The sequence below is a fragment of the Pteropus medius genome, unplaced genomic scaffold, assembly GCF_902729225.1.
Source record: "Pteropus medius unplaced genomic scaffold, Ma_sr-lr_union100, whole genome shotgun sequence".
Taxonomy (NCBI): domain Eukaryota; kingdom Metazoa; phylum Chordata; class Mammalia; order Chiroptera; family Pteropodidae; genus Pteropus; species Pteropus medius.
Genome location: NW_024355206.1, coordinates 3,981,253 through 4,005,116, shown reverse-complemented (window position 1 = coordinate 4,005,116; position 23,864 = coordinate 3,981,253). Strand labels below are relative to the sequence as shown.

The following is a 23,864-nucleotide window of genomic DNA, read 5'->3' as shown; positions in this document are numbered from 1 at the left end:
CTAGTGCCCCACCCAGACCCGACGGGGCTTAACCGTGCGGGCCACTCGAGGGCCGCCTCTGCCCGCACACGCCGGAGACCCGGCTCCCTATTGGCCAGGCGTGCAAGAGGGCCTGCCTTCCGGAGGTTGCAGGGCACCTCCTCTCTAACCCCCGGGTCGACGCCTCCGTGAGGGGCCGCGGGGCTGAACGCGGAAGTGGGCTCCGGTCGTCCTCAGCGGGCTAGATCTGGAGTGGCCGAGAGGCTGGAGTAGGAAGGTCGCGAGTCCCTTTGTCCGCTCTCCGCAGCGAAGGGGCGGGGCGCGTCTGTTCCCGCCCCGGAAGCGGAAGTGGGGGCGCGGCGAGGTCCCGTCCAGTGTGAGCTTGGTCCCGGCGCCTGCCGTTCCGCCCGCCGGTCACGTCGCGTTCTGTCTCTTGCCCGTGTCCCTCTCGCCAGCACCACCATGCTGTCTCTAGATTTTTTGGACGATGTGCGGCGGATGAACAAGCGGCAGGTGAGGTTGGCCGCCTTCTGTTTCCCCGGGCTCCTCTCGTCCCTTTGGCGCTGCCTCTTCGGGATCCTGCGGACCTGTGGGTCCCTGTGTGAGGGCCTGAGTGGGTCTGACACCTTGGTCATTCCATCTCTTTGTGCCGAGTCTGAGGCCAGAGGTCGCTTTGTCCCTATTTTTAGCTCCTGGCTAATTCAGAGCCTGCTAGGAGTGGAGCGGGAAGCCGGGGCTCGCTCCATTCCTCCCAGTGAGGCAGAGGACTAAAGGGAAACCGCAGGGCGCTTCTTAAGTGGGAGTTGGGGTTGCATATTGTTTTAGACTTGGTAAGGCAGCAAACTCGAGGTTTCTCTAATGGCAGCGACTCCCGATGGACTCCGGAGACTGGTTTTCGCAGTTCAGTGCTACTGGGATGCTCGGGAAGGCGGTTGTAGGCCCCACAAAAGCCGTTTTGCTGCTTTTAGCCAGTCGCAACCCTTCTCGTACAGCTGGGCCTCAGCTGGCTCACTGACTTTTCCTTGGACCACCTCTGACTTAGAGGTGAAGCAGTTACTATACTTGCCCTTGAGTCCATTTAGCTTTAAGGTGGCAGCCCTCACAATCCTCAGGTATAAAGACCAATGTTAGTAACACAGGGATCTTGAAATTTAGGTCTCCTGATTTTGTTTTTAAATCTTACTCTGTCTAGAACTTTTAGATCGAATGCCATATGGTACTGGGAATGCTATTGTGATTATTTAGGCATTAGAATAGGTGGTTACTTTTCATCTTCTGTACCAAATGTGTCTGTAGAGCCTAGTTTGGCTTGCCTCGGACCTTTTTACAGTATCTTGCTGTTAAGAGTTATCCTGATGGCACTATTAAAGATTTTTCTCTTGGACTTGTAGCTTGCAGTATTTATAATTACCATTTAGGGAAATAGATGTACAACCTCCCCTTCAGACTTTAGCTAGCTCACTAGAAGTTTGGTTTTCTCTGCTCACTGTCACTGTCTCTTAGACGTGTTTCTTAATTCTTTTAGTCATAATTACTCATTCTTTTCAAATTGCACAAAACATTCGTATCTTTAAGATAACACTTCAGATTTTCCCTTGTAGTGTTGTCTTTTTCATCCGTATCTGAATTTCTAGGTGCCACAGACGTTTCTCTGAAGAAATACTTATTTCTAGCTTGCTATTTATTGCACCATGTGCTAGATACAATGAGCAATGCAAAGATAAATAAGACAGACTCTGCCTTCAGGGAGCATAAATGAGTAGAAAAAGGTGAAGGCAAAACAATAACTATTTTGAGCTCTTGCTATGCGTGAAGTGTTTTATATACCTGTGCGGTAGGTAATGTTATTCCCATTATACAGACGAAGAAAATGAGTAGTCTCCCAGAGGTGGTGAGGAGGAAATAGATAGCATGGGGATAGGGTGAGAGGTAGTACTCATATGAGGTTTTACCTGTACGTAACAGCTGAGAAAAAGAAATGGCTATCGTGACAGTGGCTGTAGCTACTGAGATCTCATCACGTGAAAAGAGGGAAACTAGAAGTTTGGTTTTCTCTAAAATTGTTGTCATTACATAACTTTTCCATTTAAGCCTAAATACATATCAAATATCTGATTAATTTGAGTTGTAATTGTTTTTCTTATCAGATTCATAGAGGAATACTTTAGTAAAATAAACTCCGTCCATTTAGTGTATGAATTGATAAGTTTCTACAGTTACATATACCCGTAACAGTTAAGACACAGTGCATTTCCATAGCCCACAAGATCTGTTGTTTCCCTTTGTAGTTCATCTCTTCTCTAAGCACTTTGCAACCACAGATTTGCTTTTTGTCAGTATGGTTGGGCTTGCATTTTATATAAATGGAATCACACTATGTATTCTTTTGAGCTTTGGGTTTTAATTGATTTTTAATGACTAACTCAAGACTCATTTATTACATGTAATGTAATTTTTTTGGTTTGCTTCACAATTTTCAAAAATTAAGTGTTTTACTACCTTCACTGCATCCTATACACTATTGCCAGATTAATGCCCTCTCTCCTGCCCTCAAACGTTCCACAGCTCCCATTGCCTTGTAGATAGCATGGGGATAGGGTGAGAGGTAGTACTCACCCTATGAGTACTACCTCTCACCCTATCCCCATGCTATCCTTGTAGGTTAAAGCCCAAACCCCTTGGAAAGGCATATGTGGTAAGTCTCAGTCATTTTACAGTTTGTTATTTTTTACCATTTCAGTCTTGTCCTAGTTTACCCTTCCTATTTCATATCAGTGTCTCTGTGAATATTGTTGTACTCAAACTTCGTGTATTGGACTGTCCTCAGTAAGCCCCTTCTATTCTTTCTGTCTCTTTGTGAACTGCCCTCAAATATTAGGTGATCTCTAAAGTCTTTTTAGCTGTTATAGCTAAGTTATTTGTCTTCTCCTCTTTGGAGTGTGGCTCCTTTACTGAAGTCCAGATCACTGTTTTTTTCTGAGGCCATTTCTTTTTCTTTTTTTAAGTTTTCAGGAATTTTAATGAGCAAGTGTGGGGAAAAGATGAGGAGAACCCATTCTATTAGCTCTGGGAATCACATGGTCATTCAGACGGAGGGATCTTGACAGTGAGGAGTCTGGTCACATCTCACTATAGCAGACATGTACTCAGGTCTGGGAGACATCCCTCCACACCTGCACCATCCGCTCAGATCCTGGCTTGAGTCAAAAATTGTAACAGTGATTGCCATTTACCATTACCTGGTACTCATTTTGAAGCACCAGGATGCGCAGGTGAAATGATTGGCCATCCACAAAGGACATGTTGAGGGGGTCTCACATCACATTTCTAGCCCCTACACTTATGGCTGTTCATCACCACACATTGGCCAAAGTACACTTGGAAATGAGGGAAATGAGGGCAATGTGGAAATCCACCTGCAGTTGTACGCTTAGACATGGTAGGTTTCTCTTTGATTGCTACTGAAGAGCTGGTAACGAAAGACACATACCACGTTCATGGGACCTGTAGGTCTGACGTTGTGTCTTCCTCAGGGCAGCTCTTCCAAATTGTGTTTAGTTTTTCCTGAAGCATTTCTTAATCTGTGAAGCCCTGGTTTGTAGAGTTGTTATTTCTGTGGCGTAAATACTCCCAACAAGGCCGATTTCAGGCTACTAACATGACATCACTGAATGTGGAATTAGGAAGAGATGTGATGACATGCAATAATAATTTCCACCCTATGGATAAATTAGCTTCAAGAACACAAATTATAGTAAAATATAGTAAAATCATTAGGAACTGATAGATAGAATATTTATTACCTTTGTTTTTAATATAATTTAATTGTAATATTTAATAACACCGTATTTAACAACCAGCTTGCGTAATTCCAGCACACCACTGGTTGTTGGTTAGTTTTTTATGGCAATGGAGATGGCCTTTGTATGCAGAAAGACCTATTGAGTTATTTTTCATTAAAAAATAATTTGTAAAAGCTAAAATTTAAAAAACTAAGTTCTTAAGCTTTTAAAATCAGTTTATAAATCTCTTATTTAGAGTCTGGCAAATTTTAACAATCACTTTTAGAGGCTTTTGAATATTTGGGCTAATTTACAAACAAACATCTTAAAAACATTAAATTTAATGTATAGATTTCCTTTTTAAGAACGTCAGTCATTCAATATAAGTGCATACTTATATAATTTTATAAATTAGGAGCTTAAGTTCTCAAATGTTTCAACACTGTATAAATAATAAACTGATTAAATAATAAACACAATTTATTATACATTTTAAATTGAAATTACAAATCTGACCTATTACTTTAATAGTCACATTTTCTTAAATTTTACAAATACTTAAAATACCGAATATGCACCATCCTTAACATTAAAACATTAATACTATTCATAATTTTCTTTAAACATTTCTGCTCTTAATTGTAAATGTTGGAGGGGGTCAAAAAATGTTTACTTACTAAGAAAATATGCAGAAAGCAGCTACTACCTCCTAGGATGAGGGAGCTTGAACAAGGAAAGAACTAAGCAAACCTTCCTTTAACCCCCTTCCAAGCCTGAGATTTAGACCTCTTTGGAAAGGGTGTGGCTGCCATAGGAACCTGTCATGGTAATGACATTTGCCTGAGTAGCGAGTGAGCTGGAGCTGCTCCCTAGAAGTGGCCTGCTAGGAGGCTGAGAAATTTGTCAGTGTGTGTGGATGGGAGCCAGTCTCTGATAGTCACTGAGGTGAGCACCACCAACCTCCTGCACACAGATCCACTGTCCACTGTGTGAAATAAACACGGAACTGAGAAGAGAAGCCCTTTCTTCCCCATTACCTTGTAGTGTGGCCCTTCAGCACCTTTTATTCATAAAACCTAACATCATTGAGCCAGTTAGACAAGAATTTGTTTATAGGGTTCAGCTCTAGTAACACAAGGATGGATTTGGAGCTGAGAGATAATAAATTGATAACTGGCCTCCTGGTCTTTCAGGTCAGCTACTTAAAGATGATGGGGACGTAGTAAGATAAAACTCACCCATTTTGAGTGTACAGTTCATGTTTTTTTTAGTAAATTTGTAGATTTGTGCAACCATCACCACAATCCAGTTTCACATTTCCATCTTTCCAGAAAATCCTCCATGCACTTTTATAGTCAATGCCTGTTACCACTTCCAGCCCCAGGCAATCACTAACCTGCTTTCTGTCCTATGATTTGCCTTCACTGCACAGTTTATATAAATGGAATAAAACGTAATCTTTTGGTTGTCTGTTTTCATTTAGCGTCACGTTTTAAAATTGTGGTAACACACATAACAAAATTTATCAGCCATTTTTAAGTGTAGAGTTCAGTAGTACTAAGTACATTCACACTATTGTGCAACTAGTCTTCGGGACCTTTTTCTTCTTGCAAAATTAAAACACTGTACCCATTAAAAACTCTCTGTTCTTCCCTCCACCCAGCCCCTGGCAATCACCATTCTACTTTCCGTCTCTATGAATTCGACTTTTATTGCTTTTTTTCTCTATTATTCGTCTGTTTTCTATTTCATTGACTTCTGCTCCAAACTTTATTTCCTTCCTTGGTTGCTTTGTTTTTAACACTTTGCTATTTTTTTCTAGTTTCTTAAAGGGCAATCTTGGGTTACTGATTTGGATCTTTCTTTTCTAATATATGTTTAAAGCTATACAGTTTCCTCTAAGCAGTGTATATTTTTGTTTATACTCAATTCAAAATATTTTGTAATTTCCCTTGTGATTCCTCTTTGACACATGGGTTACTTAGAAAAGTGTTGTTTACTTTCTAAATATTTGTGGATTTCCCAAATTTTTTTCCAGTGCTGAATTCTAATTTAATTCCACTGTGGTTGGAGGACATAGTTTATATGATTACAGTCTTTTAAAATTTGAAGCCCTTTTTTATTTACCTAGAGCCTGGTTTCTGGAGAATGTTTCCTGTGTCTTTGAAAAGATTGTATATTCTGCTGTGTTGAGTGGAGTGTTCTACAGATGTTTAATGGTTTGATGGTGTTCAAGTTTTCCATATCCTTGCTGGTTTTCTTTCTGCTTCTATCAGCTGTTTAGAAAGGGATACCGAGTTCTCCATCTTTTTATCCTGTGATACATTGTACTTGCTCCTGATGTATATATTACTGTATCTGACTTGCTAAAATATGGCAAATAAATTTTATATCTATATCCACAATACTGTTATATAGTTTTCTTGTAGCATCTTTGTCTGGTTTGGGTATCAGTAGTGGGGGCCTCTTAGAATGAGTTGGGAGATATTCTATCTTCTGCAGTTATCTGGAAGAGTTGGTGTAGAGTCGTTATGATTTTTTCACTAAATCCTTGGTAGAATTCACCAGTGAATGGTGTTTTTCTTTTTGGGAAGGTTTTTTAACTATAGATTCAATTTCTTTAATAGACATAGTTCTGTTCAGGTTATCTATTTCTTCTTCAGTGAACTTTGATAGCCTGTGCCTTTCAAGGAATTGGTAATATATTGGTATAAAGGTATTCATAATACCTATTATCCCTTTAATATTGAGATATTAACACAAATTAATTTGTAATTAATGATGTGACTTCTAATTCTTTCCTGATATTAGTAATTTATTTCTTCTCTATTTTTTCCCGATTAGTCTGACCATTTGGTCTCAAAGAACCAAACTTTGGTTTGATTTTCTTTATTATTTTCTGTCTTATTTATTTCTCCTTATTTTTAGTATTTCCTTTCTGTGAGTTACTTTGGATTTCACTTGCTTTTTCTAGTGTTATAAGGTGGAAGCTTAATTCGGAAAATTCACAAATATTTGGAAATTAAATAATGCATTTCTAAATAACCCATGGGTCAAAGGAGAATCACAAAGGAAATTACAAAATGTTGAACTGCGTGTAAACAACGCAACATGTAATTTGAGGCATTTACTGCTATAAAATTTCTTCTACGTACTATTTTAGGTGCATCCTACAAATTTTAAATAAGAAAAAATATAATTTATATTTGCCAGCATATACTGTTTCCAGTGCTCTTCATTCCTGTGTGTAAATCTAGATTTTGTTTAGTATTTTCCTTTTGCCTGGAGGACTTTAATTTTTTTTTGTATTAGAAGTCTGCTAATGAATTATTTTAGCTTCTGTGTGTTTGAAAAGGTTTTATTTTGCCTTCACTTTTGAGAGAAATTTCTTGGAGTATAGAATTCTAGGTTGGTAGTTTTTCTCTTAGTACTTTCAAGACTGCTAAACTATTCCTGCCCTATGTAAGCATTGAGAATTGTTCCATCTGCTCTTTTTCAATGGTTCCTCTTCCGTCCTTGGCAATTCTCTCACACACATGCTGGTCTTCGCTGATCACCTCTCAGCTGAGGGCTGGAGGAGAGATCCGCTGCAGATCTTTATGCCGCGTTCATTTCCGTGCTGCCCTGCAGTCTCTGGCTACCCTCACCTCCCCAAACTCTCAGTTCATCATCAAGCAAGGAGACTCCCAGGCTCTGTCTGCATTTCCCGTTTACCCTAGTCTGGAAACTCTCCAGTTTGTAAGTTGGGACAATCGTAGGGCTCACCTTCTTTGTATTTCTCCTTTGTAAGGAATCACAGCCTTGTGCTGCCTGGGCACAGCCACATGTCCATTCAGCCACATGTCTGAAAACCTTTGCTTTCTATATTTTGTTCAGTGTTTTAGTTATTTCAGGCAGGAAGGTAAATTTTGTCCCTGGCACTCCAACTTGGTCCAAACAGCACATTTTTGAGATTCATCTGTGTTGCCTGTGTCAGTAGTTCATTCTTTTCTATTCCTGAATAGTATTCTATCATATGAAAATATTGCAATTTATTCATCTCTCGATGGATGTTTCATTTCTTCCGATTTGAGGCTATTAGGAATGAGCTGCTGTACATGTGTTGTGTAGATATGTTTTCATTGGTCAGATTTTAAAATAGTTTAACAGTCTTTTTAAAATGAAACTTGTCTTACTGTTATTGATGTTATGCCTGTTGCTACTCAGGATTTTTGTTGTTGCTATGATTTAAGATCCTCACTGGGACCAGCAGCGACTTTATTGGGCCGTAATAACAGTGTCTATTCCAAACGTGCTTCAGTTTTTCCAACGCCACTAATATTACATCTTGCTGCTGTCAGTCTATCTGCCTCGAATACCCTAACTTCTGGTCACTTCTGTGATTTAGAAAACAGGGGGATTGTGGTTATGGATTAATGAGATTCTTAGTTTGAGGTCCTAAGGTAAGTAGAATTTAAGATTTAGGCCAACTTTTGTTTTTTAGCTCTAACACACATTTTGACGACACTTTAAGATACTTCCATGGTGATTTCTATCTTTGCTTGAGATTGCTGGAAGTCTGACTTCTATGAAAATATCCTCTATGTTGAACTTCAGATAAATCTTATGAGAATAAGAAACATAATTGGTATATTTGATAACTATAGTAGATAAATGAACAGTACATAACTTTCAGATTATGGCCTATTAAATGATAGTATTTAAAATTTCTATCAGCTTTTATTTTGCTGAATTTTCTGTCTTAGGTTTTGTCTCTTTAGAATAGTTTCCCACCTTTATTTTCAGGATAATGAATTTTTGAAGACTGGAACAGTTGTCTTATAGAATGCCCACATGCACATATATTTTTTAAAAAAACAAAAATTGAATTTATATTGTATATAGTTTTGAAACTTTTGTTTTTCACTTTAAAGTATTTTATGAATGTCTTTCCAGTTTCACATATTCAGTGGTACATTCAAGGTTCTCCATAATCTGAGCTTAATATGCTTTTTCAGATTTCTCCCAGTACTTTCCAATACCATCTATTCCTTTCTTATCAATCTGCCATGGTGTCCAGTCATCCTCTCTACTTTTACCCATCATCTAGCCTTAGTCCAACACAATTAGCTCGCATTATTTCTCTCACTTGAAGTGCCTTTCTGGTATTGTATCTGCTTATTCAAGTAATAGAATTTTACAATTTGTTAAGTCGTAGAAATTTATTAAGACAGAAAGAAGGCTGGCTATGTGACCACCAAGCTGTATGATTTTGGTGAAGTCACTTCCTCTGAGACAGTTTCCGCAATTGTAAAATGAGGAGTGGGGTTAAATGTCATTGAACAGCCCGTGATTGCCATGGGGGAAATAATGTAGAAAAGGTAAGTACTAGAGGAGTTCAGAAGCAGAGGTTTGTTACTGTCAGCTGGTAGGTAGCATGGATGTGATTGAATTTAAGCTGAATGATTGTGAAGCCCAAATGAAATAACTTATGTGAAAGGTTCTGAAAATGATAAGTTGTCATATAAATGTAATGTATTTTAGCAAACAGAATGGAGCAGGGCACTTGGGGTAAGAGAAGGAGGGCTGTTCTGGGATGCCGATAATGTAATTCTTACAGTGTTTTAAATGGTATCTCAGAACTCCAGGTGCCCTGATAGTGCTACTTGACACTTTTAAATTGATGCTACTTCCAGTTGTTTTCCCGAGTGGGGATAATCATGGATCTGATCTCTTCTGTTTTGTTCCTACAGCTCTATTATCAAGTCCTAAATTTTGGAATGATTGTCTCCTCAGCACTAATGATCTGGAAGGGGTTAATGGTCATAACCGGAAGTGAAAGTCCGATTGTAGTGGTGCTCAGGTAACAATTACTGTTTCTTTTCAAGGCATTTCATGCCGTTGCTTGGGAGAAAAATTGAGATGCACAATCACTGTTGTATCATTATTCTTCTGGAAACTGTTCTTTCCCGGAAGAGGGCCTGGAAGAAAATTAGTTACTATTTCTCAATTGTGAGAAGTTCTCTACCTAGTTAGGTATTTTTTATTCAGACCCAAAGGGCTCATGACCTTGCTATAAAATATTTCCCATGTGAGCTTTATTTTTAGTACATCTCTTAAGAAAGTGTTTCAACGTACTTTATTTTCTTGAAGTTCTTCTGTCTTACACTCTTCACATCAGGGCCGATATTTAGTTGTTAGTTTTCTAGATTATATATCAACTCCAAATTAAGAGTTTTTCTGCAGCATGTTCTCAAGCATCACTAATTATTTCCATGTTTTCTGCTACCTTTAAATATCTCTTCTAATCTTTTCTGAATAATGGAGTATAAACAAAAAATAAATCGAATCATTAGCATTATCAAGACAGTAGTGCATCACTCTTAACCAGACAAGTCTGACTCCTTTGCTGTCGTGCTAGGATACACTTGCGGCAGCGATGGCTGGAGGCACTGGGTCTCCAGCGTCCTACCTGTACCCTACTCATACTCTTACCGTAGTTCCGTCTTTTTTAATACTCAAGTGCAACTGTAATTTTAGAGATCCAAAGAAATGTGTAGATTTTATCAGCTAGGAAAGCATTTCATGTACTACTCTGAGAACATAGAGACTTGGGTTTCTAGCTTTTTCATTGTCCGACTATAACCTGTGCACGTCATTTATTCACTGAACCATAGTTGCATCTATAAAATGAAGGCTAGACCTGGATGATGTCAGAAGAGCTTTCCAGTTCTAAAATTATGTAGCCCTACGTTCCCAGACAGCTTGAATTCAGTGGAGAGCTTCAACTGATGAAGTGTTCAAACACTAACAGAAGGAGGAGCCACACTAATTGACACTGTGGGGAAAAGATACAGAGAGAGAGGGCCCACAGAGGCTTCTTGTGGAGATTCTTCTGGGATTATATCAGATTGAGTTCCCTTCAGTGGAGATGTTTAAGGACAATCTAATGATTGTTAAACTGGAGATGGAGTGAATAGGGGATTAGACTAAGGGCTTGTTCAACACATTGGTGGTCCTGAAAATAGTCTACTTTAGCTAGAAAATTTGTATTATCAGTTGGGACTTAGAAGTAGTATTTGGATCAGTTATTTGATAGGTTATTTATACACTAAACTTTTTTGTCAGTGTGGTATAAAGAAAAGCAATTGAGACCGGGTCATATTAGGAGAGAATCTGGTGAAGAAGGACCAGTCATTAGAGCAAGGCAGTTTATGTGATTTGGGTGGCCAGGTAGGTTTTACCTGACCAAGGTTTCATGTCACTCCAAGGAATATCACTTTTGCCTGAACCAGATTCACCTCAGAGGACTCAGTCCAACTGAGAATCCACTTTTAAGACTTTTGTGAAGCTGTTGGGTATAAAGACAATACTTCTTATTATTTATTTTGTTAACTGAAGTCTCAGGGAACATTCAAAACTGATTCACACACTGCCCCCCCTTATAGAGCTGAAGTCAGTTTAAAAACATTCAAATGATTTTCATGTAACTTCTTGTACAACTTATCATGGTTGATGTTTAAAAGTATTTTTAAATCAGATAATAGTAAGAAGTTTACTAATGATTTATTTAAGATTTAAAAAGTTTCCCCTGGTTTATTTCTTAATGGTCTTCTCACTACACACTTTTATCTGTGTTTAATTGTCACCTGTATCTGAATTCTTAAATCTTTTTATTTTTCATCCACCTTTCTTCCCTGAAGTCTAGACTCTTGTTTTCACCCCGTACTGGACATCTGCACTGGACATCTGGATGTTAACCAGGCACTTAAAACTCTATAATAAAAGTGAATGATTCATCTTTTCCCACAAACCTATTCTTTCTCCTAGTTCTATGACTGTCACTGCCATCTGCTCAGTTGCAGTGTTAAAAACCTGGGAGTCATCCTCGACCCTGCCTTCTGTAATGTACAGTTGGCTGTCAGGTTCGTTCTTTTCCCTCCCTCTTTTCTGCCCTTTTGGCGTTGTCCTTCCTGCTGCAGTTCTGTTTTAAGCCCTTATCATTTTCTGCCTGGGCTCTTGTGACCTTTACAAACAATGCTTTTTAAATCAGGAAAAAAAGTTAGTGTATTTTCATTATTCGAAATGTTGAAAACAAAAAGATCTAGATGAAACTAAGTGACTCATAGTTCCGGGATATAATCACTATCAACATTTTCATCTTTTTTTTTCACATATATAATTTCTTACATAATTAAAGTAATTCTGTATATGCATCCTTTTCTCCGTTTTCCTCCATTCTCTTGTGTCTCTGTTTTTAATAACAATTTAAGAGTTGCCGAGTGTTCAGTTGTAAGTAATAGCCTGGACAACTGGTCTCCCATCTACCTCCTCATTTTTTCCAGTTTACTCATTAATAAATATTTGAATTTCTTTTATGTACTCTGTAGCTTCTGAAGTGATGATTCTTTTTTCTGTTTTTATAATTATTTTTTTGTTTACTTTTTTACTTTTTTGTTTGTCTTTGTTGAAGTGATATTTCTTAAATGCAAATATGATTATGATACTCTCTGCTTAAAATTTTAGAGGGCTCAGAAGCAATTGAGCACAGTGAGAGTGGATTCTGTCAGACTCCCTTGGTTCAAACCTCACCTTTATCTAATTTTTTTGATTTATGACTTCAGGCCTTTCTAAGCCTCAGTCTCTTTATAAAGTTGGGATAATAATAGTACCTATGTTATACACTTGTTCTGAAGATTGTTTAAAAAAATTTAGAATAGCACTTTGCATACAGAAAGTACTCAATAAAGATGTCATTCAGCCAGAACAATTATCTGTTTTATTTATAATCTTCAAGCAAGTGAACAAAAGATGGCACTGATTTTTTAAAAAATCGATCAAAGTAAAAACTTGAAAAATACATGTCTACAATACCTTCTGTAATGTTTTTTACCAAACATATGTCCTATCTTCTGAGTACCTTCTGTGAAAGGGAACTTAATGCCCCATGAGCAACCTTAACAAAAGTTTTAAGAATAAAAATGCAATGAAAATCTATCTTCGTAGTGGTTCCCAAATTTTGCTTTTATATTGGAATCACCTCTGATCTTTACAAAATACTGATACCTGCCTCCCATCCCCAGATAGTCTGATTTAAATTGTTTGAGATATGACCTGGACATTGGGATTTTTTTAAAAAGTTCCCCAGTCATGTCCCGTGTTCAGCAAAGTTTGGGAACCACTCCCATATTCCCCTTGTGTAAGGGGATCGGAGTGTTCAAACAGGTGTTCAGACTTTGTCATATTCCTGTCTTGAATTTTATTACCTGTCTGTCCATTTGCTTCTCACTAAATCTATTGTTATTGAAAACTGGAGCTTGAGTTTCTGAAAATAATACTGATGAGCTTCATAGAAAGAAAAGGTTCATTCATTAGTGCAAATATCTTCAGACCTTTGAAGAACTTGGTGTGTAGGATGGAACAGGTGAGAGTTGAGAAGTTTGTCGTCACTAATTACTGTGGAATTGAATTTTTTCTTGTTTCTGAAATTCTTAGACAAAATCTGTTCTTGTCCTTGGTTTTCTTCCTCATTTCTCTTCTTAAAATAAAGAAATTGATAACAAGCATTATCTCTGTGGCCCACCGTTCTTTGACTTGATGAGCTGTTCTTCCTTCCTAATGCGTTGAAGTCATAAGGTCATCTTGGTCTGTATCTTTGTAAATGGCAGAAGATGATCCAGATCTCATTTGAATATTTGAATATGTTTAGCGGTTTCAGAGGAAGTGAGAATAAGGGCAGTGATTATAAAGTTCATTCTTTTATATTCTGTTTGTCACTTGAAATTTTAAAAGGTTAAGGAGTTAGTAACATTGCCCTTTTTAAGATTTAAGCTCTTTTGAATAGTAATGCTTGAAATGGAACTAGTTAATGAATGCTAATAACTGAAGAAACCTTTAGAGTAACTCATTAGTCTGAGGAAACCATATTTTCAGAACAGTACACACTTATGTCTGTATATGTGGTTAAGGTATTAAGTGTACTCCACAAGTGATACTTTTGGTGGTTTTGTTCAGTATCGATAATTTGGAAAGTAAATTTAATCTCCACTTTTTAATTAAAAAAAAAAATTTTTTTTTTTTTTTGCTGTTTTTCTTTCCTTCCCAGTGGCAGCATGGAACCTGCATTTCATAGAGGAGATCTTCTCTTTCTAACAAATCGAGTTGAAGATCCCATACGAGTGGGAGAAATTGTTGTTTTTAGGATAGAAGGAAGAGAGATTCCTATAGTTCACCGAGTCTTGAAGATTCATGAAAAGTACGTGCAAGCTATATCTTCTCTCTTTTAAAATATGTTTATGTCTTGGTGTTTATAGTGTTTAATTTTGATAGCCTAAAGACTGAGAACGGGTGAGAAACTCCTAGGTCCTTCTTCCAATCCATTTTTATGAATGTCTGAAGGCTAGGTGAGTATTTGGAAAACTAAATCGTTATCTATTAATTCATTTATTTCCCTGAAGGTTTTTTGGGGTTCCCTTCTACTTCCCGACCAAATCAGTAACCCTAAATATTCCAAAGTAGTAAACAACTTAAGGGGCTACTTATCTTTGTAGGAACGTTCCTTTCAGGTGACTCGGGCCCACCCTTCCCGGAGTGAACTGGTGGTCACTGAGAGCAGCTCGCTTCTTAGGACGACGGCATTGGTCACATCAACCATTTTGCCTAACACTCTCCCCTCACGATCAGCCCTTGCAGTCTCACTCACCCTCCTTTTCTGCTGTGGTCCTTGAGCCTCTGAGAGGATAGAGGAACATAGTCGCTGCATTTTGTGACATCAGTTGTCCTCACTGTGGACAAAGTTCACAACGGCCGTATACTGTTATTGCACATATATATCGGTAATATATACAACACCCCTCCAAAAATAACGTAAAGGTTGATCCCAAATGGAATCGTCTGATACAATGGATGAGGTAGCCCTAATCTTTTTTAAAATATCTTTAAGGCAATCTAACAGACATTTCATATAATACATTTATCAACTTTTTAGAATTCTGAAGAAAATTTCTAAAGTCTAAGTTACTCTTTTAAATATGGACTCTTGCATTTTAGAATATGTAAAACCTTTAGAATCGCCTGGGGGTGGAGTTGGGTCCTACCAATGAGCAAAACATTTCATTTCTCTGGGTCTCAGTTTCCTTGTCTGTAGTATAAAGAGGTTCAGGAAAATGAATAAGATCTCGGAGTTCTGAGCCCGTGCTTTCCTGTCCTACTACATAGACCTCTGGCCCTCCCTTCCAAATCTATAGTAGGTCTAATTAAGGAAAACTTTCAGAGGGAAGGAAAGAAAGAAATGAAGGGAAAGGGAGGCATCCTGGAGGACACAGAGGGGAGTGAGACGGTGGGGTTGATAGGTTCCTGAGTACGAGGAAGCGTAAATAGATACCGTCTCACTCTTTCCACCCTCTGAAGTAGTTTATTTTCACCTAAAGAAGAGGCAATTGCCAGTTGTTGCTTTTTGAAAATCCCTATAAACACCCTCGTTTAGCAGAGTTCTTCATTGATGAAATAAAGATCTGACTGCTCTTTTTCTTCACGGAGTATATATTTTGAAAGTTGATCATTTTTAAATAGCATTCTATTAACTAAGAAAGAATAACTTAATTTTTAAAAAATTTATTTTGGAATTGTGAAGGTTTATTAAGTATGAGTAGTGTTTTTCAGATTCTTAAAGTGGATTTGTGTTGTTTATTCTCAGCATTGCCTGTTTTGAACATAACAGAACCAACTTTCCCCTGAATTTATCCAAGAAAATCAAATTAAACCCAGGCCCTGCTTTGGGTAGAGCAGAAATTATCCATTTTTATGTGTGATGGTTTGAAATTGAGTGAGTGTTTTTTTCTTTTAAAACAGTTCATCTTGTTTCAGGGCAGATTCATTGACAGATGTTGTAGCAACTACAGATTCATTAAATTGTAAAAATGATTTTTAACTATTCTGACTATTTTAAGGTGTGTGGTACTTGTAATCTGGGGGTTTTCGTGATTTATTTTAGACTCTTGAGATGCCTTTAACTTTCAAGCTTTTTTATATACCATCTTATTAATATTCTGAAGTTTGCAATTTCCTCTTTTTTTGTGTGGAGACTAAAATACCTGGTTGCAATAATCATGATTTAGTAGTATTAACACTGTTCTTACATGTGGGACCAAATGACAGCCAAAATGGATTAAGTTTTTGTAGTCAGTGTGTTCTAAATGTTTTCAGTCTTGATTTTTGCACTGTTATTCATTTCTTTCATAAGAAAGAAAATCCAGGGAAACATTTGAGACATTGCTCCCTGGTGTATGTTTGGCTCAAATAAACTCTTATAAAAATTAAAAAATTTAAAAAAGGAAATCCTGAGCTTTAAGAAGACTAGAAGTAGACATTGTTAACTGACCTAACTCTCTTTTGTCTCATTCCTCCTTTCCTTCTCCACTTGCTTCTGTGTAAGGTGCCTGTAAATTTGTAAATGCCATGCAAATCTCTTTTTTTCATATATTAAATCTTCCATCTTGAGAACATTCTTATTACATGTATATTCGTATACATGATGCTGCATAAAATTGGAAAATACAGAAAACAAAATCACTCGTAATCCTAGAACCCAGAGATAATGTTACATTTTGGGTAACTCCTGTTTTGTTTTATAAACATATTACATAGTTTATTACCATCTATAAAGCGCTTATTTCCTCCCTGCTACCATCATGGTGTTACGAGGGTTGAATTAAATTGTAAGCATGTAGAGCTCCTTGGGGGTAGATAATATTAAATGTTTGGTCCCTGTGCTAGCAAGGGAAAAGTCCTGTGTAAATGTGCCAGCCATTAGTGTTTTGGGCCTGTGAGTCGTGAAATGCTGGAGCAGGTCTAAGAGCGGGCCTAATCGGAGTTGCTTGCCACCAGAGGCCGTTCGTTTCACTGGTAAGTAGATGGAAGGAAACTGGGTTTGTTTGTCTGTTTGGCAGGCAGATCAGGTCTTTGGGAATAACCCACGTCTCCCGTAGCATCCCTTTCCTTTCCTGGGGACTTTCCCAATTCCTAGTCTTTCTTCATATTTGGTTTTACTTTTTTACCTCTATGGGGTTGCTGTTATTTTCATGACTGAATGATTCTTCCTTCCTGCTGCTCCTGACTTTCACTCTTGCAGCTAGCCCATCTTGGCACCTGTTCCCTTTTACTTTCCAGCATTTTTCAGACATCCTGTTACTTACTGAGTTGTCAGCTGCAGATTATTTTTCTCTGTATATATTTGCATTTTTTCTAATTGGAATCTCATTTGTAATGTGACTGTTTTCACCTAACTGTTTTTGGTGTTTGCAGCACCTCCGAATTTAGTTGTATCTGCAGATTTAGTGTCTAGTGAGCCAGTTTCCGGCTTAGAATCTAAGTGGATATTAGTCAGAATCTGAAGCTAATTTTCTTCTTTCTAGTATAGTGGTTAACCCAAACTCACTTGAATTAATTTTAAGAGGCTTTAGCAACTGTAAAATGTTCTTTGCTTTCAGTTAATATTTAAAATTACTAGAAACTTCATGGTTCTTTAGTAGGATTAAACTAATAATTCTCTGATCAAGTAAGATGCTGTTATTGCCTTTTTTTTTTTAAATATGGAGCATTTCTAATATACATAAAAGTAGATAAAACAATGCATAAACTCACATGTACCTATCACCCAGTCCCAATAATTATTACTCCCTGGCCAATTCTGCCCCACCTATACTGCCACCTCTTCCCCCTCTTCTGCCTAGATATCGTGTCCTGTCATATGTAAATATTTCAGTAAATATCTATGAAACATAATCGGTGAGCTTTTAAAAAACAATATAGTTAGTATGGCAATACCTTAAAAAAATTAACAGTCATTCCTTTGTAGTATTAAATTTCCAATCTTTGTTCAAATTCCCAGTTGTCTTATAACTTTTTTTTTCAGTTTGCTTGAATCTGGATTCAAATAAGTTCCTCAGTTGCGATTGGTTGATATAGCTTTATAGTCTCTTTTATTTAATCTGTAAATTCCTTTTTCAATTTTCTTTGTTTCTTATTGTTTGAAGAAACTAGGTCATTCTGTGGATTCGCAGAATATTCGTTTTGCTCATTATATCCTATGGGATAGTTTAATGTATTTTCTCTTTGTATTTCCAGAAAATTGGTGGTTTGTGTTTATTTTAATATGAAAATGAGATTACACTGTACATGTAATTTTATAATTTTCACTTAATACAATTTCTGTGTTCTTCCAATGTCATTAAATATTCTTCTGTAACATCGTACTTAATGCTTGCATAGTATTTCAACTCCTGAATGTTAGACTTTTAGCTTTTTTCCAGTTTTTCCCTATTAGAAACTACACAGCCTATGAACATCCTTTTAGCTAAATAATTTCGATATTAGAAATAATGATAAACCAAATTCCCATGGGAATTTTGGTTAATGAGAAAATTTTGTGCTTTCAAATGACATGAAGGTATTTGATGACTCGGGTTTCCCTTACCTTTTTAAGGCAAAACGGACATATCAAGTTTTTGACCAAAGGAGATAATAATGCGGTTGATGATCGAGGACTCTATAAACAGGGACAACACTGGCTAGAGAAAAAAGATGTCGTGGGGAGAGCGAGGGGGTAAGTACCGAGGGGAGCATTTGCTGAGCTTTTCGTGTCACTGGAAACGTGGGCCTCTCAATTGTATTGTCTGACCACAGACGATGAATACGATGGTTCGGTCCTGGTTCTACCAAATCGCCTTGTATCCTTTGAAAAAATACACTTCTTAAAATGCATCTAAAACTTCAGGTACACTGCTCCAAAGGTGAGAAAATGGGGTGCGATAGTAGAAGATTAGCGATGAGACAATGAATTAGAGTGACGGTTTAAAAAATTCATTTGTTTATTTAATTCATTCAAGAGGTGCGATTGGGCACCTTGCATGCACTCAGTCTGTACACGGCTGGGCTCTGGGGACCCAGCGCGGTATTAATCCTGCTTCACAAAACGTACATTTCTTAAGTGTTCACTGAGACAGCAACTTAAAGTATTTATCTAAATTAATTGTATCATGCTAATTTATTCCATACTGTTGTATATCTAGTCTTGAAATGATCGAGGTCAAATGAAATTAAAAAGTTATATTAAGCCTGTTTATTTCAGATTTTATCAGGAGAACAGATCAGTGGAGGACAGGAATTGTAAGTTATTGGTATGAGGAAGTTTGGGATTATAACTACCTTCATGCTATTAATAGTATTAACAATAACTCACATTTATTAGGGCTTACTATGTGCCAGAGACTTATTCTAAGTGCTTTACAATTATTACCTCATTTTAACCTCAGAACAACCCTAATATTTCCATTCTACAGATGAGGAAACACAGACGAGTTAGGTTGCTTATCTAAGATCACACTGATGATAAGTTACCGGCTGACTCGGAGCCCACCTTCTTAACGTCACACCGGAACCGCCGGCATAACGCTTCTGCGACGGCGGCTGCCGGCTCTCACTGTTTAGATGCCTCACGGCACTCAGCACTGCCAGAACGTCTGCTCCTTCTTCCTGACTTAGAACCTGCAGTGTGGGTTCAGAGTGATTTTATTAGCGAACAGGCCACTACACTGAGGAGCACGGTTCCCATAGAGAAGTAGGTGCGCGTTCTTACGTGAAAGAGGGCTCCATTACAGCATGAGAGGGACTCAGTTTGGGCCAGAAAGATTGGATCAGAACGAGCACCCATGTGTTTTGTCTTCTGCATAGCTGGGTTTTCTTTTGTGCATGCCTACAGTTCAAGAGAACTTCATTTCCTGTGATAGAGCCAAACATACCTTTACAACCTAATTGAGATCGTTAAGTGCTTCTGAGCAGTCATTGTCCCCATCTCTCTCAGTTCTCAAGATGTTGCTGTCATGGTTATTCAGACTCATCAGCCTTTTTGAGTCTTTTTGTTTTTCCTTTAATTGCAAATGTACAGATTCATGTAGAAACATAAGGAAATAATCATTGAAAATCCAAGTCACCTCTCCTCTCCTTCCACTCCTTCTCCATAAATATTTAAATTGTTGATGTATGTTTTTTTAGTATAATGTATATGTATAATGACGCAGATGCTAACGTATGTGTGTCTGTACATATGTGAACACATTTTGTGTACTGGGAAAGAATGGACACACTGTTTATAACCTTTTTCATCCTCCAAAGTTATTAGTATCTTTACAAACCAAAAGCTTTATCTCCATATCGTCACTTTTAAAGCCGTGTGCTGTTCCACTATGTGGAAAGATCATATTTTTATTTAGACAGTTTCCTCTCGTTGGGTGCTCTGATTGTTTCCATTTTATAAAATGGCGAACGATGAAGAGCATCTCGTTACATATATGTCAGTGCTTCTGTCCAATCATCTCTTCTTCACAGTAAATTCTTAGAAGCGTAATTACTAAGTGAAACATGTGCATATTTTAAAGCTTTTGACAAATTTTGCCATACTGTTTTATTTATACCTCTGCCAGTATATCAGAGTGTCCCTTTATCTGGACCTTGATTCTTAGGTGTTCAGTGCAGCTCTGCCTGTTCACTGGGGCCCTGTTTGGGTAAAAGATGTATTGTCCTACGAAAGGGTAGAGGAGCCAGGCTTTCACTCAAGTAACCTAAAGAATTTTTCTAAAGAATTTTTGTCTATGGCCATGGCACCCTGAACGTGCCCAATCTCGTCTGAACTCGGAAGCTAAGCAGGTTTGGGTCTGGTTAGTACTTGGATGGGAGGCCACCTAGGAAGACCAGGTGCTGTAGGCGTAAAAAAAAAAGAATTTTTGAAATATCCCAAATGATATACAATGTAATTTCTAAAATCCAACATTGAAGATATAGACCTTCTTGTGGCTTTTAATTTAAAGATGCAATAGCCTGGTATTCTCCGAATTAAGTAACTTTCCATAAAGTATAAACATCTGGGCATGAACAGCCAGAGCACAGGATCTTAACTTTACAAATTCACTTTCCGTCGATTATACCACCACTTACCTGACACATAATGGGGCCTATCACTTCCTTTTGTGGAAATTGTGTTTATAAAACCCTAAATTGATATTTCAAAGTCAGACTGCACCCAGACCTTGAGAATAGAGCTTTTCCGCAGATCATTCTGGTGACTGTGGTACAAATGTCTTTACATTAAAAAAAAAAAAAAAAAAAAAAAAAAATTATTTTCAAACAGCTGCACACTAAAAATTTTACACTGAAGCCTAAGACCCTAAATAAAATAAGTTAAAATTTTTTTTGTTAAAATGTAATTCACATATATTGGAATGTAAAATTCACCATTTTAAAGTTCAATTATTTGGGCTTTATTATATTTGCAAGTTGTGTAACCATCACCACTGCCTCATTCCAGAACATTTCCACACCCCAAAAAGAAAATTCTGTACTCATTTGCAGTCACTCCCCATCCCCTTTTCCTTGTAACCCCTGGCAACCACTCATCTACTTTCTGTCTCTGTGATTGCCTGTTCTGGACATAATATATAGACAAAATCTTACAATACATGGTCTTTTATGTCTGGCTTCTTTCAAGCAGCGTAACGCTTTCAAGGTTTGTTCATGTTGTGATATATAATAAAAATGATTTTAGAAAATGAAACTAATTCTGAACCAACTAAGTCTTTAGTCAGGGTGATTCTTTCTAAATTTGGGGAGTCGAAAAACACAAGGGAACCTCGTAGTCAAGGAAGAGTAGAGAGCAATGGGAGAAAAGAATGACAGCTGGTAGGTTGGGATAGGAATACTGACAATGGGAAGAAGAAGAAATATAGAAGGAAATAGCAGAGTTATTGAGTTCTTCTGACCGAAATCAGTTTTATGGATGAGGCTTTTAAAAGGTACTTTTTACTTGAAACAGATTTTTTTGGGATAGAAACAATGATCCTTTTTAAGTCAACTACTGGTGTCCAAACTCCGTAGATATAAACCCCTTTTAACATCTGACAAAAGTATTTTCTTCCATTAGATAGTGCTCCCTTCTGAGGCTACTTTGTCAGCAGCACTTTGCTCCCAGAACACCCAGGGCATGTATATATCCACACTCTGCCTTCTAGATGCTAACTTGGCACAGGCTAGTGTTGGAGTTGGATTTGTTGGTGGCATTTGTTTTACTTATTTTAAACCTTATTTTTTCTGTTTATCATCAACCTTGCTTTAGCAGACTTTATCTGAGCAGGGTAGGAGAAAAGTGCAATTGATTTGCATTAAGATAACTGATGACAGCAGCATTATGCATTCTTTGCCGTCTCTGTCCTTGGAGGGAAAACAGTGATACAGATAATTAAGTCTTGTTTGACTTCAGACTGCCTATCGTATTCTGGCAGCCTTATGTTTTGTTTGTATTACTCCTAAAGATAAAGGTGCTTCCATTTCACTCATGGTGGCAAGGAAGAACCAACCTTAGGGAGGAAAAAAAAATCTTTCCATGGAAAACTCACAGACTATGTGACCATTGGGAGCTGAACGTTGTGGTTCTTTGAGTATCGATACCATTGCATGGAGGTAACAGCAGAAGTCTCTACCCGTGAGATGACTGCCGATTGATCATCACGTGGAATTAGAGGATGATTTACCTAACCTGTTGCTTTTATGAAGGTGTTATAAATGGGACAAAAGAGATAACAGAGTTATCACAGTAAAAAGAAAAATATGTGTATCAAAAATACAGAGAGTCTCCACCCGCCTTCCTAGAGGTTGGCTGTGCCATCTTGCAGTGATTGTTATTTTCAGCTCTTCCAGGTCCGAGGGGTTGAAGCTAAAGAGTGGGTCGTGAGAGGGGTTAAAGTTTGCCGCCCCGTGCCTGTTCCATTCATCTCTCTTGCTAGAACTGTGCTTCCTGTACTTCAGTGTGCAGAAACATCATTTGGGCACCCCCTTCCAGAGATGCTTCGACTCAGTAAATCTGAGGAAGATACAGCCAGCTGCATTTTTAACAAGCTATCCAAGTGATTCTGACAAAGTCTAGGTTTTAAGAAATACTAGTTTATGGAATGGGAGTTATGGGGTGGGGAGAGAGAGAGATGGGTCTGAGTAATGCTGCCAGAAGGGAGAGGGGCAGGACAGGGTGAGGACAGGAGACAGGAAGTAAGAAGAGTTCTTAAAAGGAAGTGAAATGTACCAAAGACAAAACTTCTGTTTTTTAAGTTTACCTAAGGCTTCGATGGTGGCAGTGTTATGTGGGAGGTAATTTCTGTTTTTGTACCTTTGGTGTGGTGCAGAGGTGTTGGACATTCTGAATAAAAGTATCTGGGCTATTTAAAGTATGCAAAGGTCAGTCTCCACTTCAGCCTAACCTGTCTCCTCTTGGACAGGCTCTAGGACAGTATCACCCAGTCACCTGGCATCCAGTGCCGTTTCCTCGCACTTGGATGGCACCCTGCTAACTTTCTCTTTCTCCCCTGCATTCTTATGAGGTTGAGGAGTCCTTTGCATTCAAGGGAGAATTGACATCCTGGGAGAAAATGGGATCCCCAAGGGAAAGAAGAACAGGCCTGGACATTCAAACATTCAGTCAGGCAGTATTTACTGGATGCCTTCTGTGTGTGAGGTGTTATATGTTTGGCCTTGAGGATACAGTGAGGAACAAGATTGGCATCGTTTTTGGCCCTACAGAGCTTAAGGGAGATAGATGCTATACAGCTAGTTATACAGCTAATTATGTAATTAAAATCGTGACGAAGACTTCAAAGGAAACATCAGGCACTATGAGACTATTGAACAGATGGTTTTACCTAGTTTGAGGGGACAAATGTTAGGAGCAAGAGGAAAGAAAGAGCTAGTGAAAAACACAAAAGTGTAGCAGCCAAAGAGGTAGGGGTTAAAATAGATTTGTGGTATATTACAGGAACCAAGGCAAAAGGGGTTTCAAGGGCAAGTTTGTGGTCATCAGAGTCAAATGCTGCAGAGTAAACAAAGACCAGAGCTGAGACTGGGCTGCTACATGTGGTGATTTAAACTGTTGTACAGAGTTTCAGGGTTAACAGAGCCAAGGCCAGGTTGCAGGTGGTTAAAAAAACAAGAGGAAATCTTACATTCACTTTCTGGACACTTAGCATAGAGTACCTTGTAATGTTCTGGCCGTGTTTGGCTTGTCTCCCCAACTGGATGGACCGCTCCCTG

At 38.1% G+C, this 23,864-nt stretch overlaps 1 protein-coding gene and 1 pseudogene across 4 annotated transcripts in view; both read left to right on the top strand.

The window, feature by feature from the left end:
* Positions 1 to 23,864, top strand: part of SEC11A (SEC11 homolog A, signal peptidase complex subunit) — a 39,173-nt gene that overhangs the window by 14,202 nt on the left and 1,107 nt on the right. For 2 of the 4 annotated variants that reach the window (XM_039858248.1, XM_039858250.1), the window contains exons 4-6: positions 9,494 to 9,603; positions 13,846 to 13,995; positions 18,223 to 18,342. In XM_039858248.1, coding sequence (XP_039714182.1) covers positions 9,521 to 9,603; positions 13,846 to 13,995; positions 18,223 to 18,342 — 353 coding nt within the window. In that variant the 5' untranslated portion in view covers positions 9,494 to 9,520. Of the gene's footprint in view, positions 1 to 183; positions 493 to 9,493; positions 9,604 to 13,845; positions 13,996 to 18,222; positions 18,343 to 23,864 lie in introns of those variants that run through there. The other 2 variants (XM_039858251.1, XM_039858247.1) reach the window with 2 other exon arrangements.
* On the top strand, positions 20,383 to 20,501 carry LOC120599432 (uncharacterized; annotated as a pseudogene).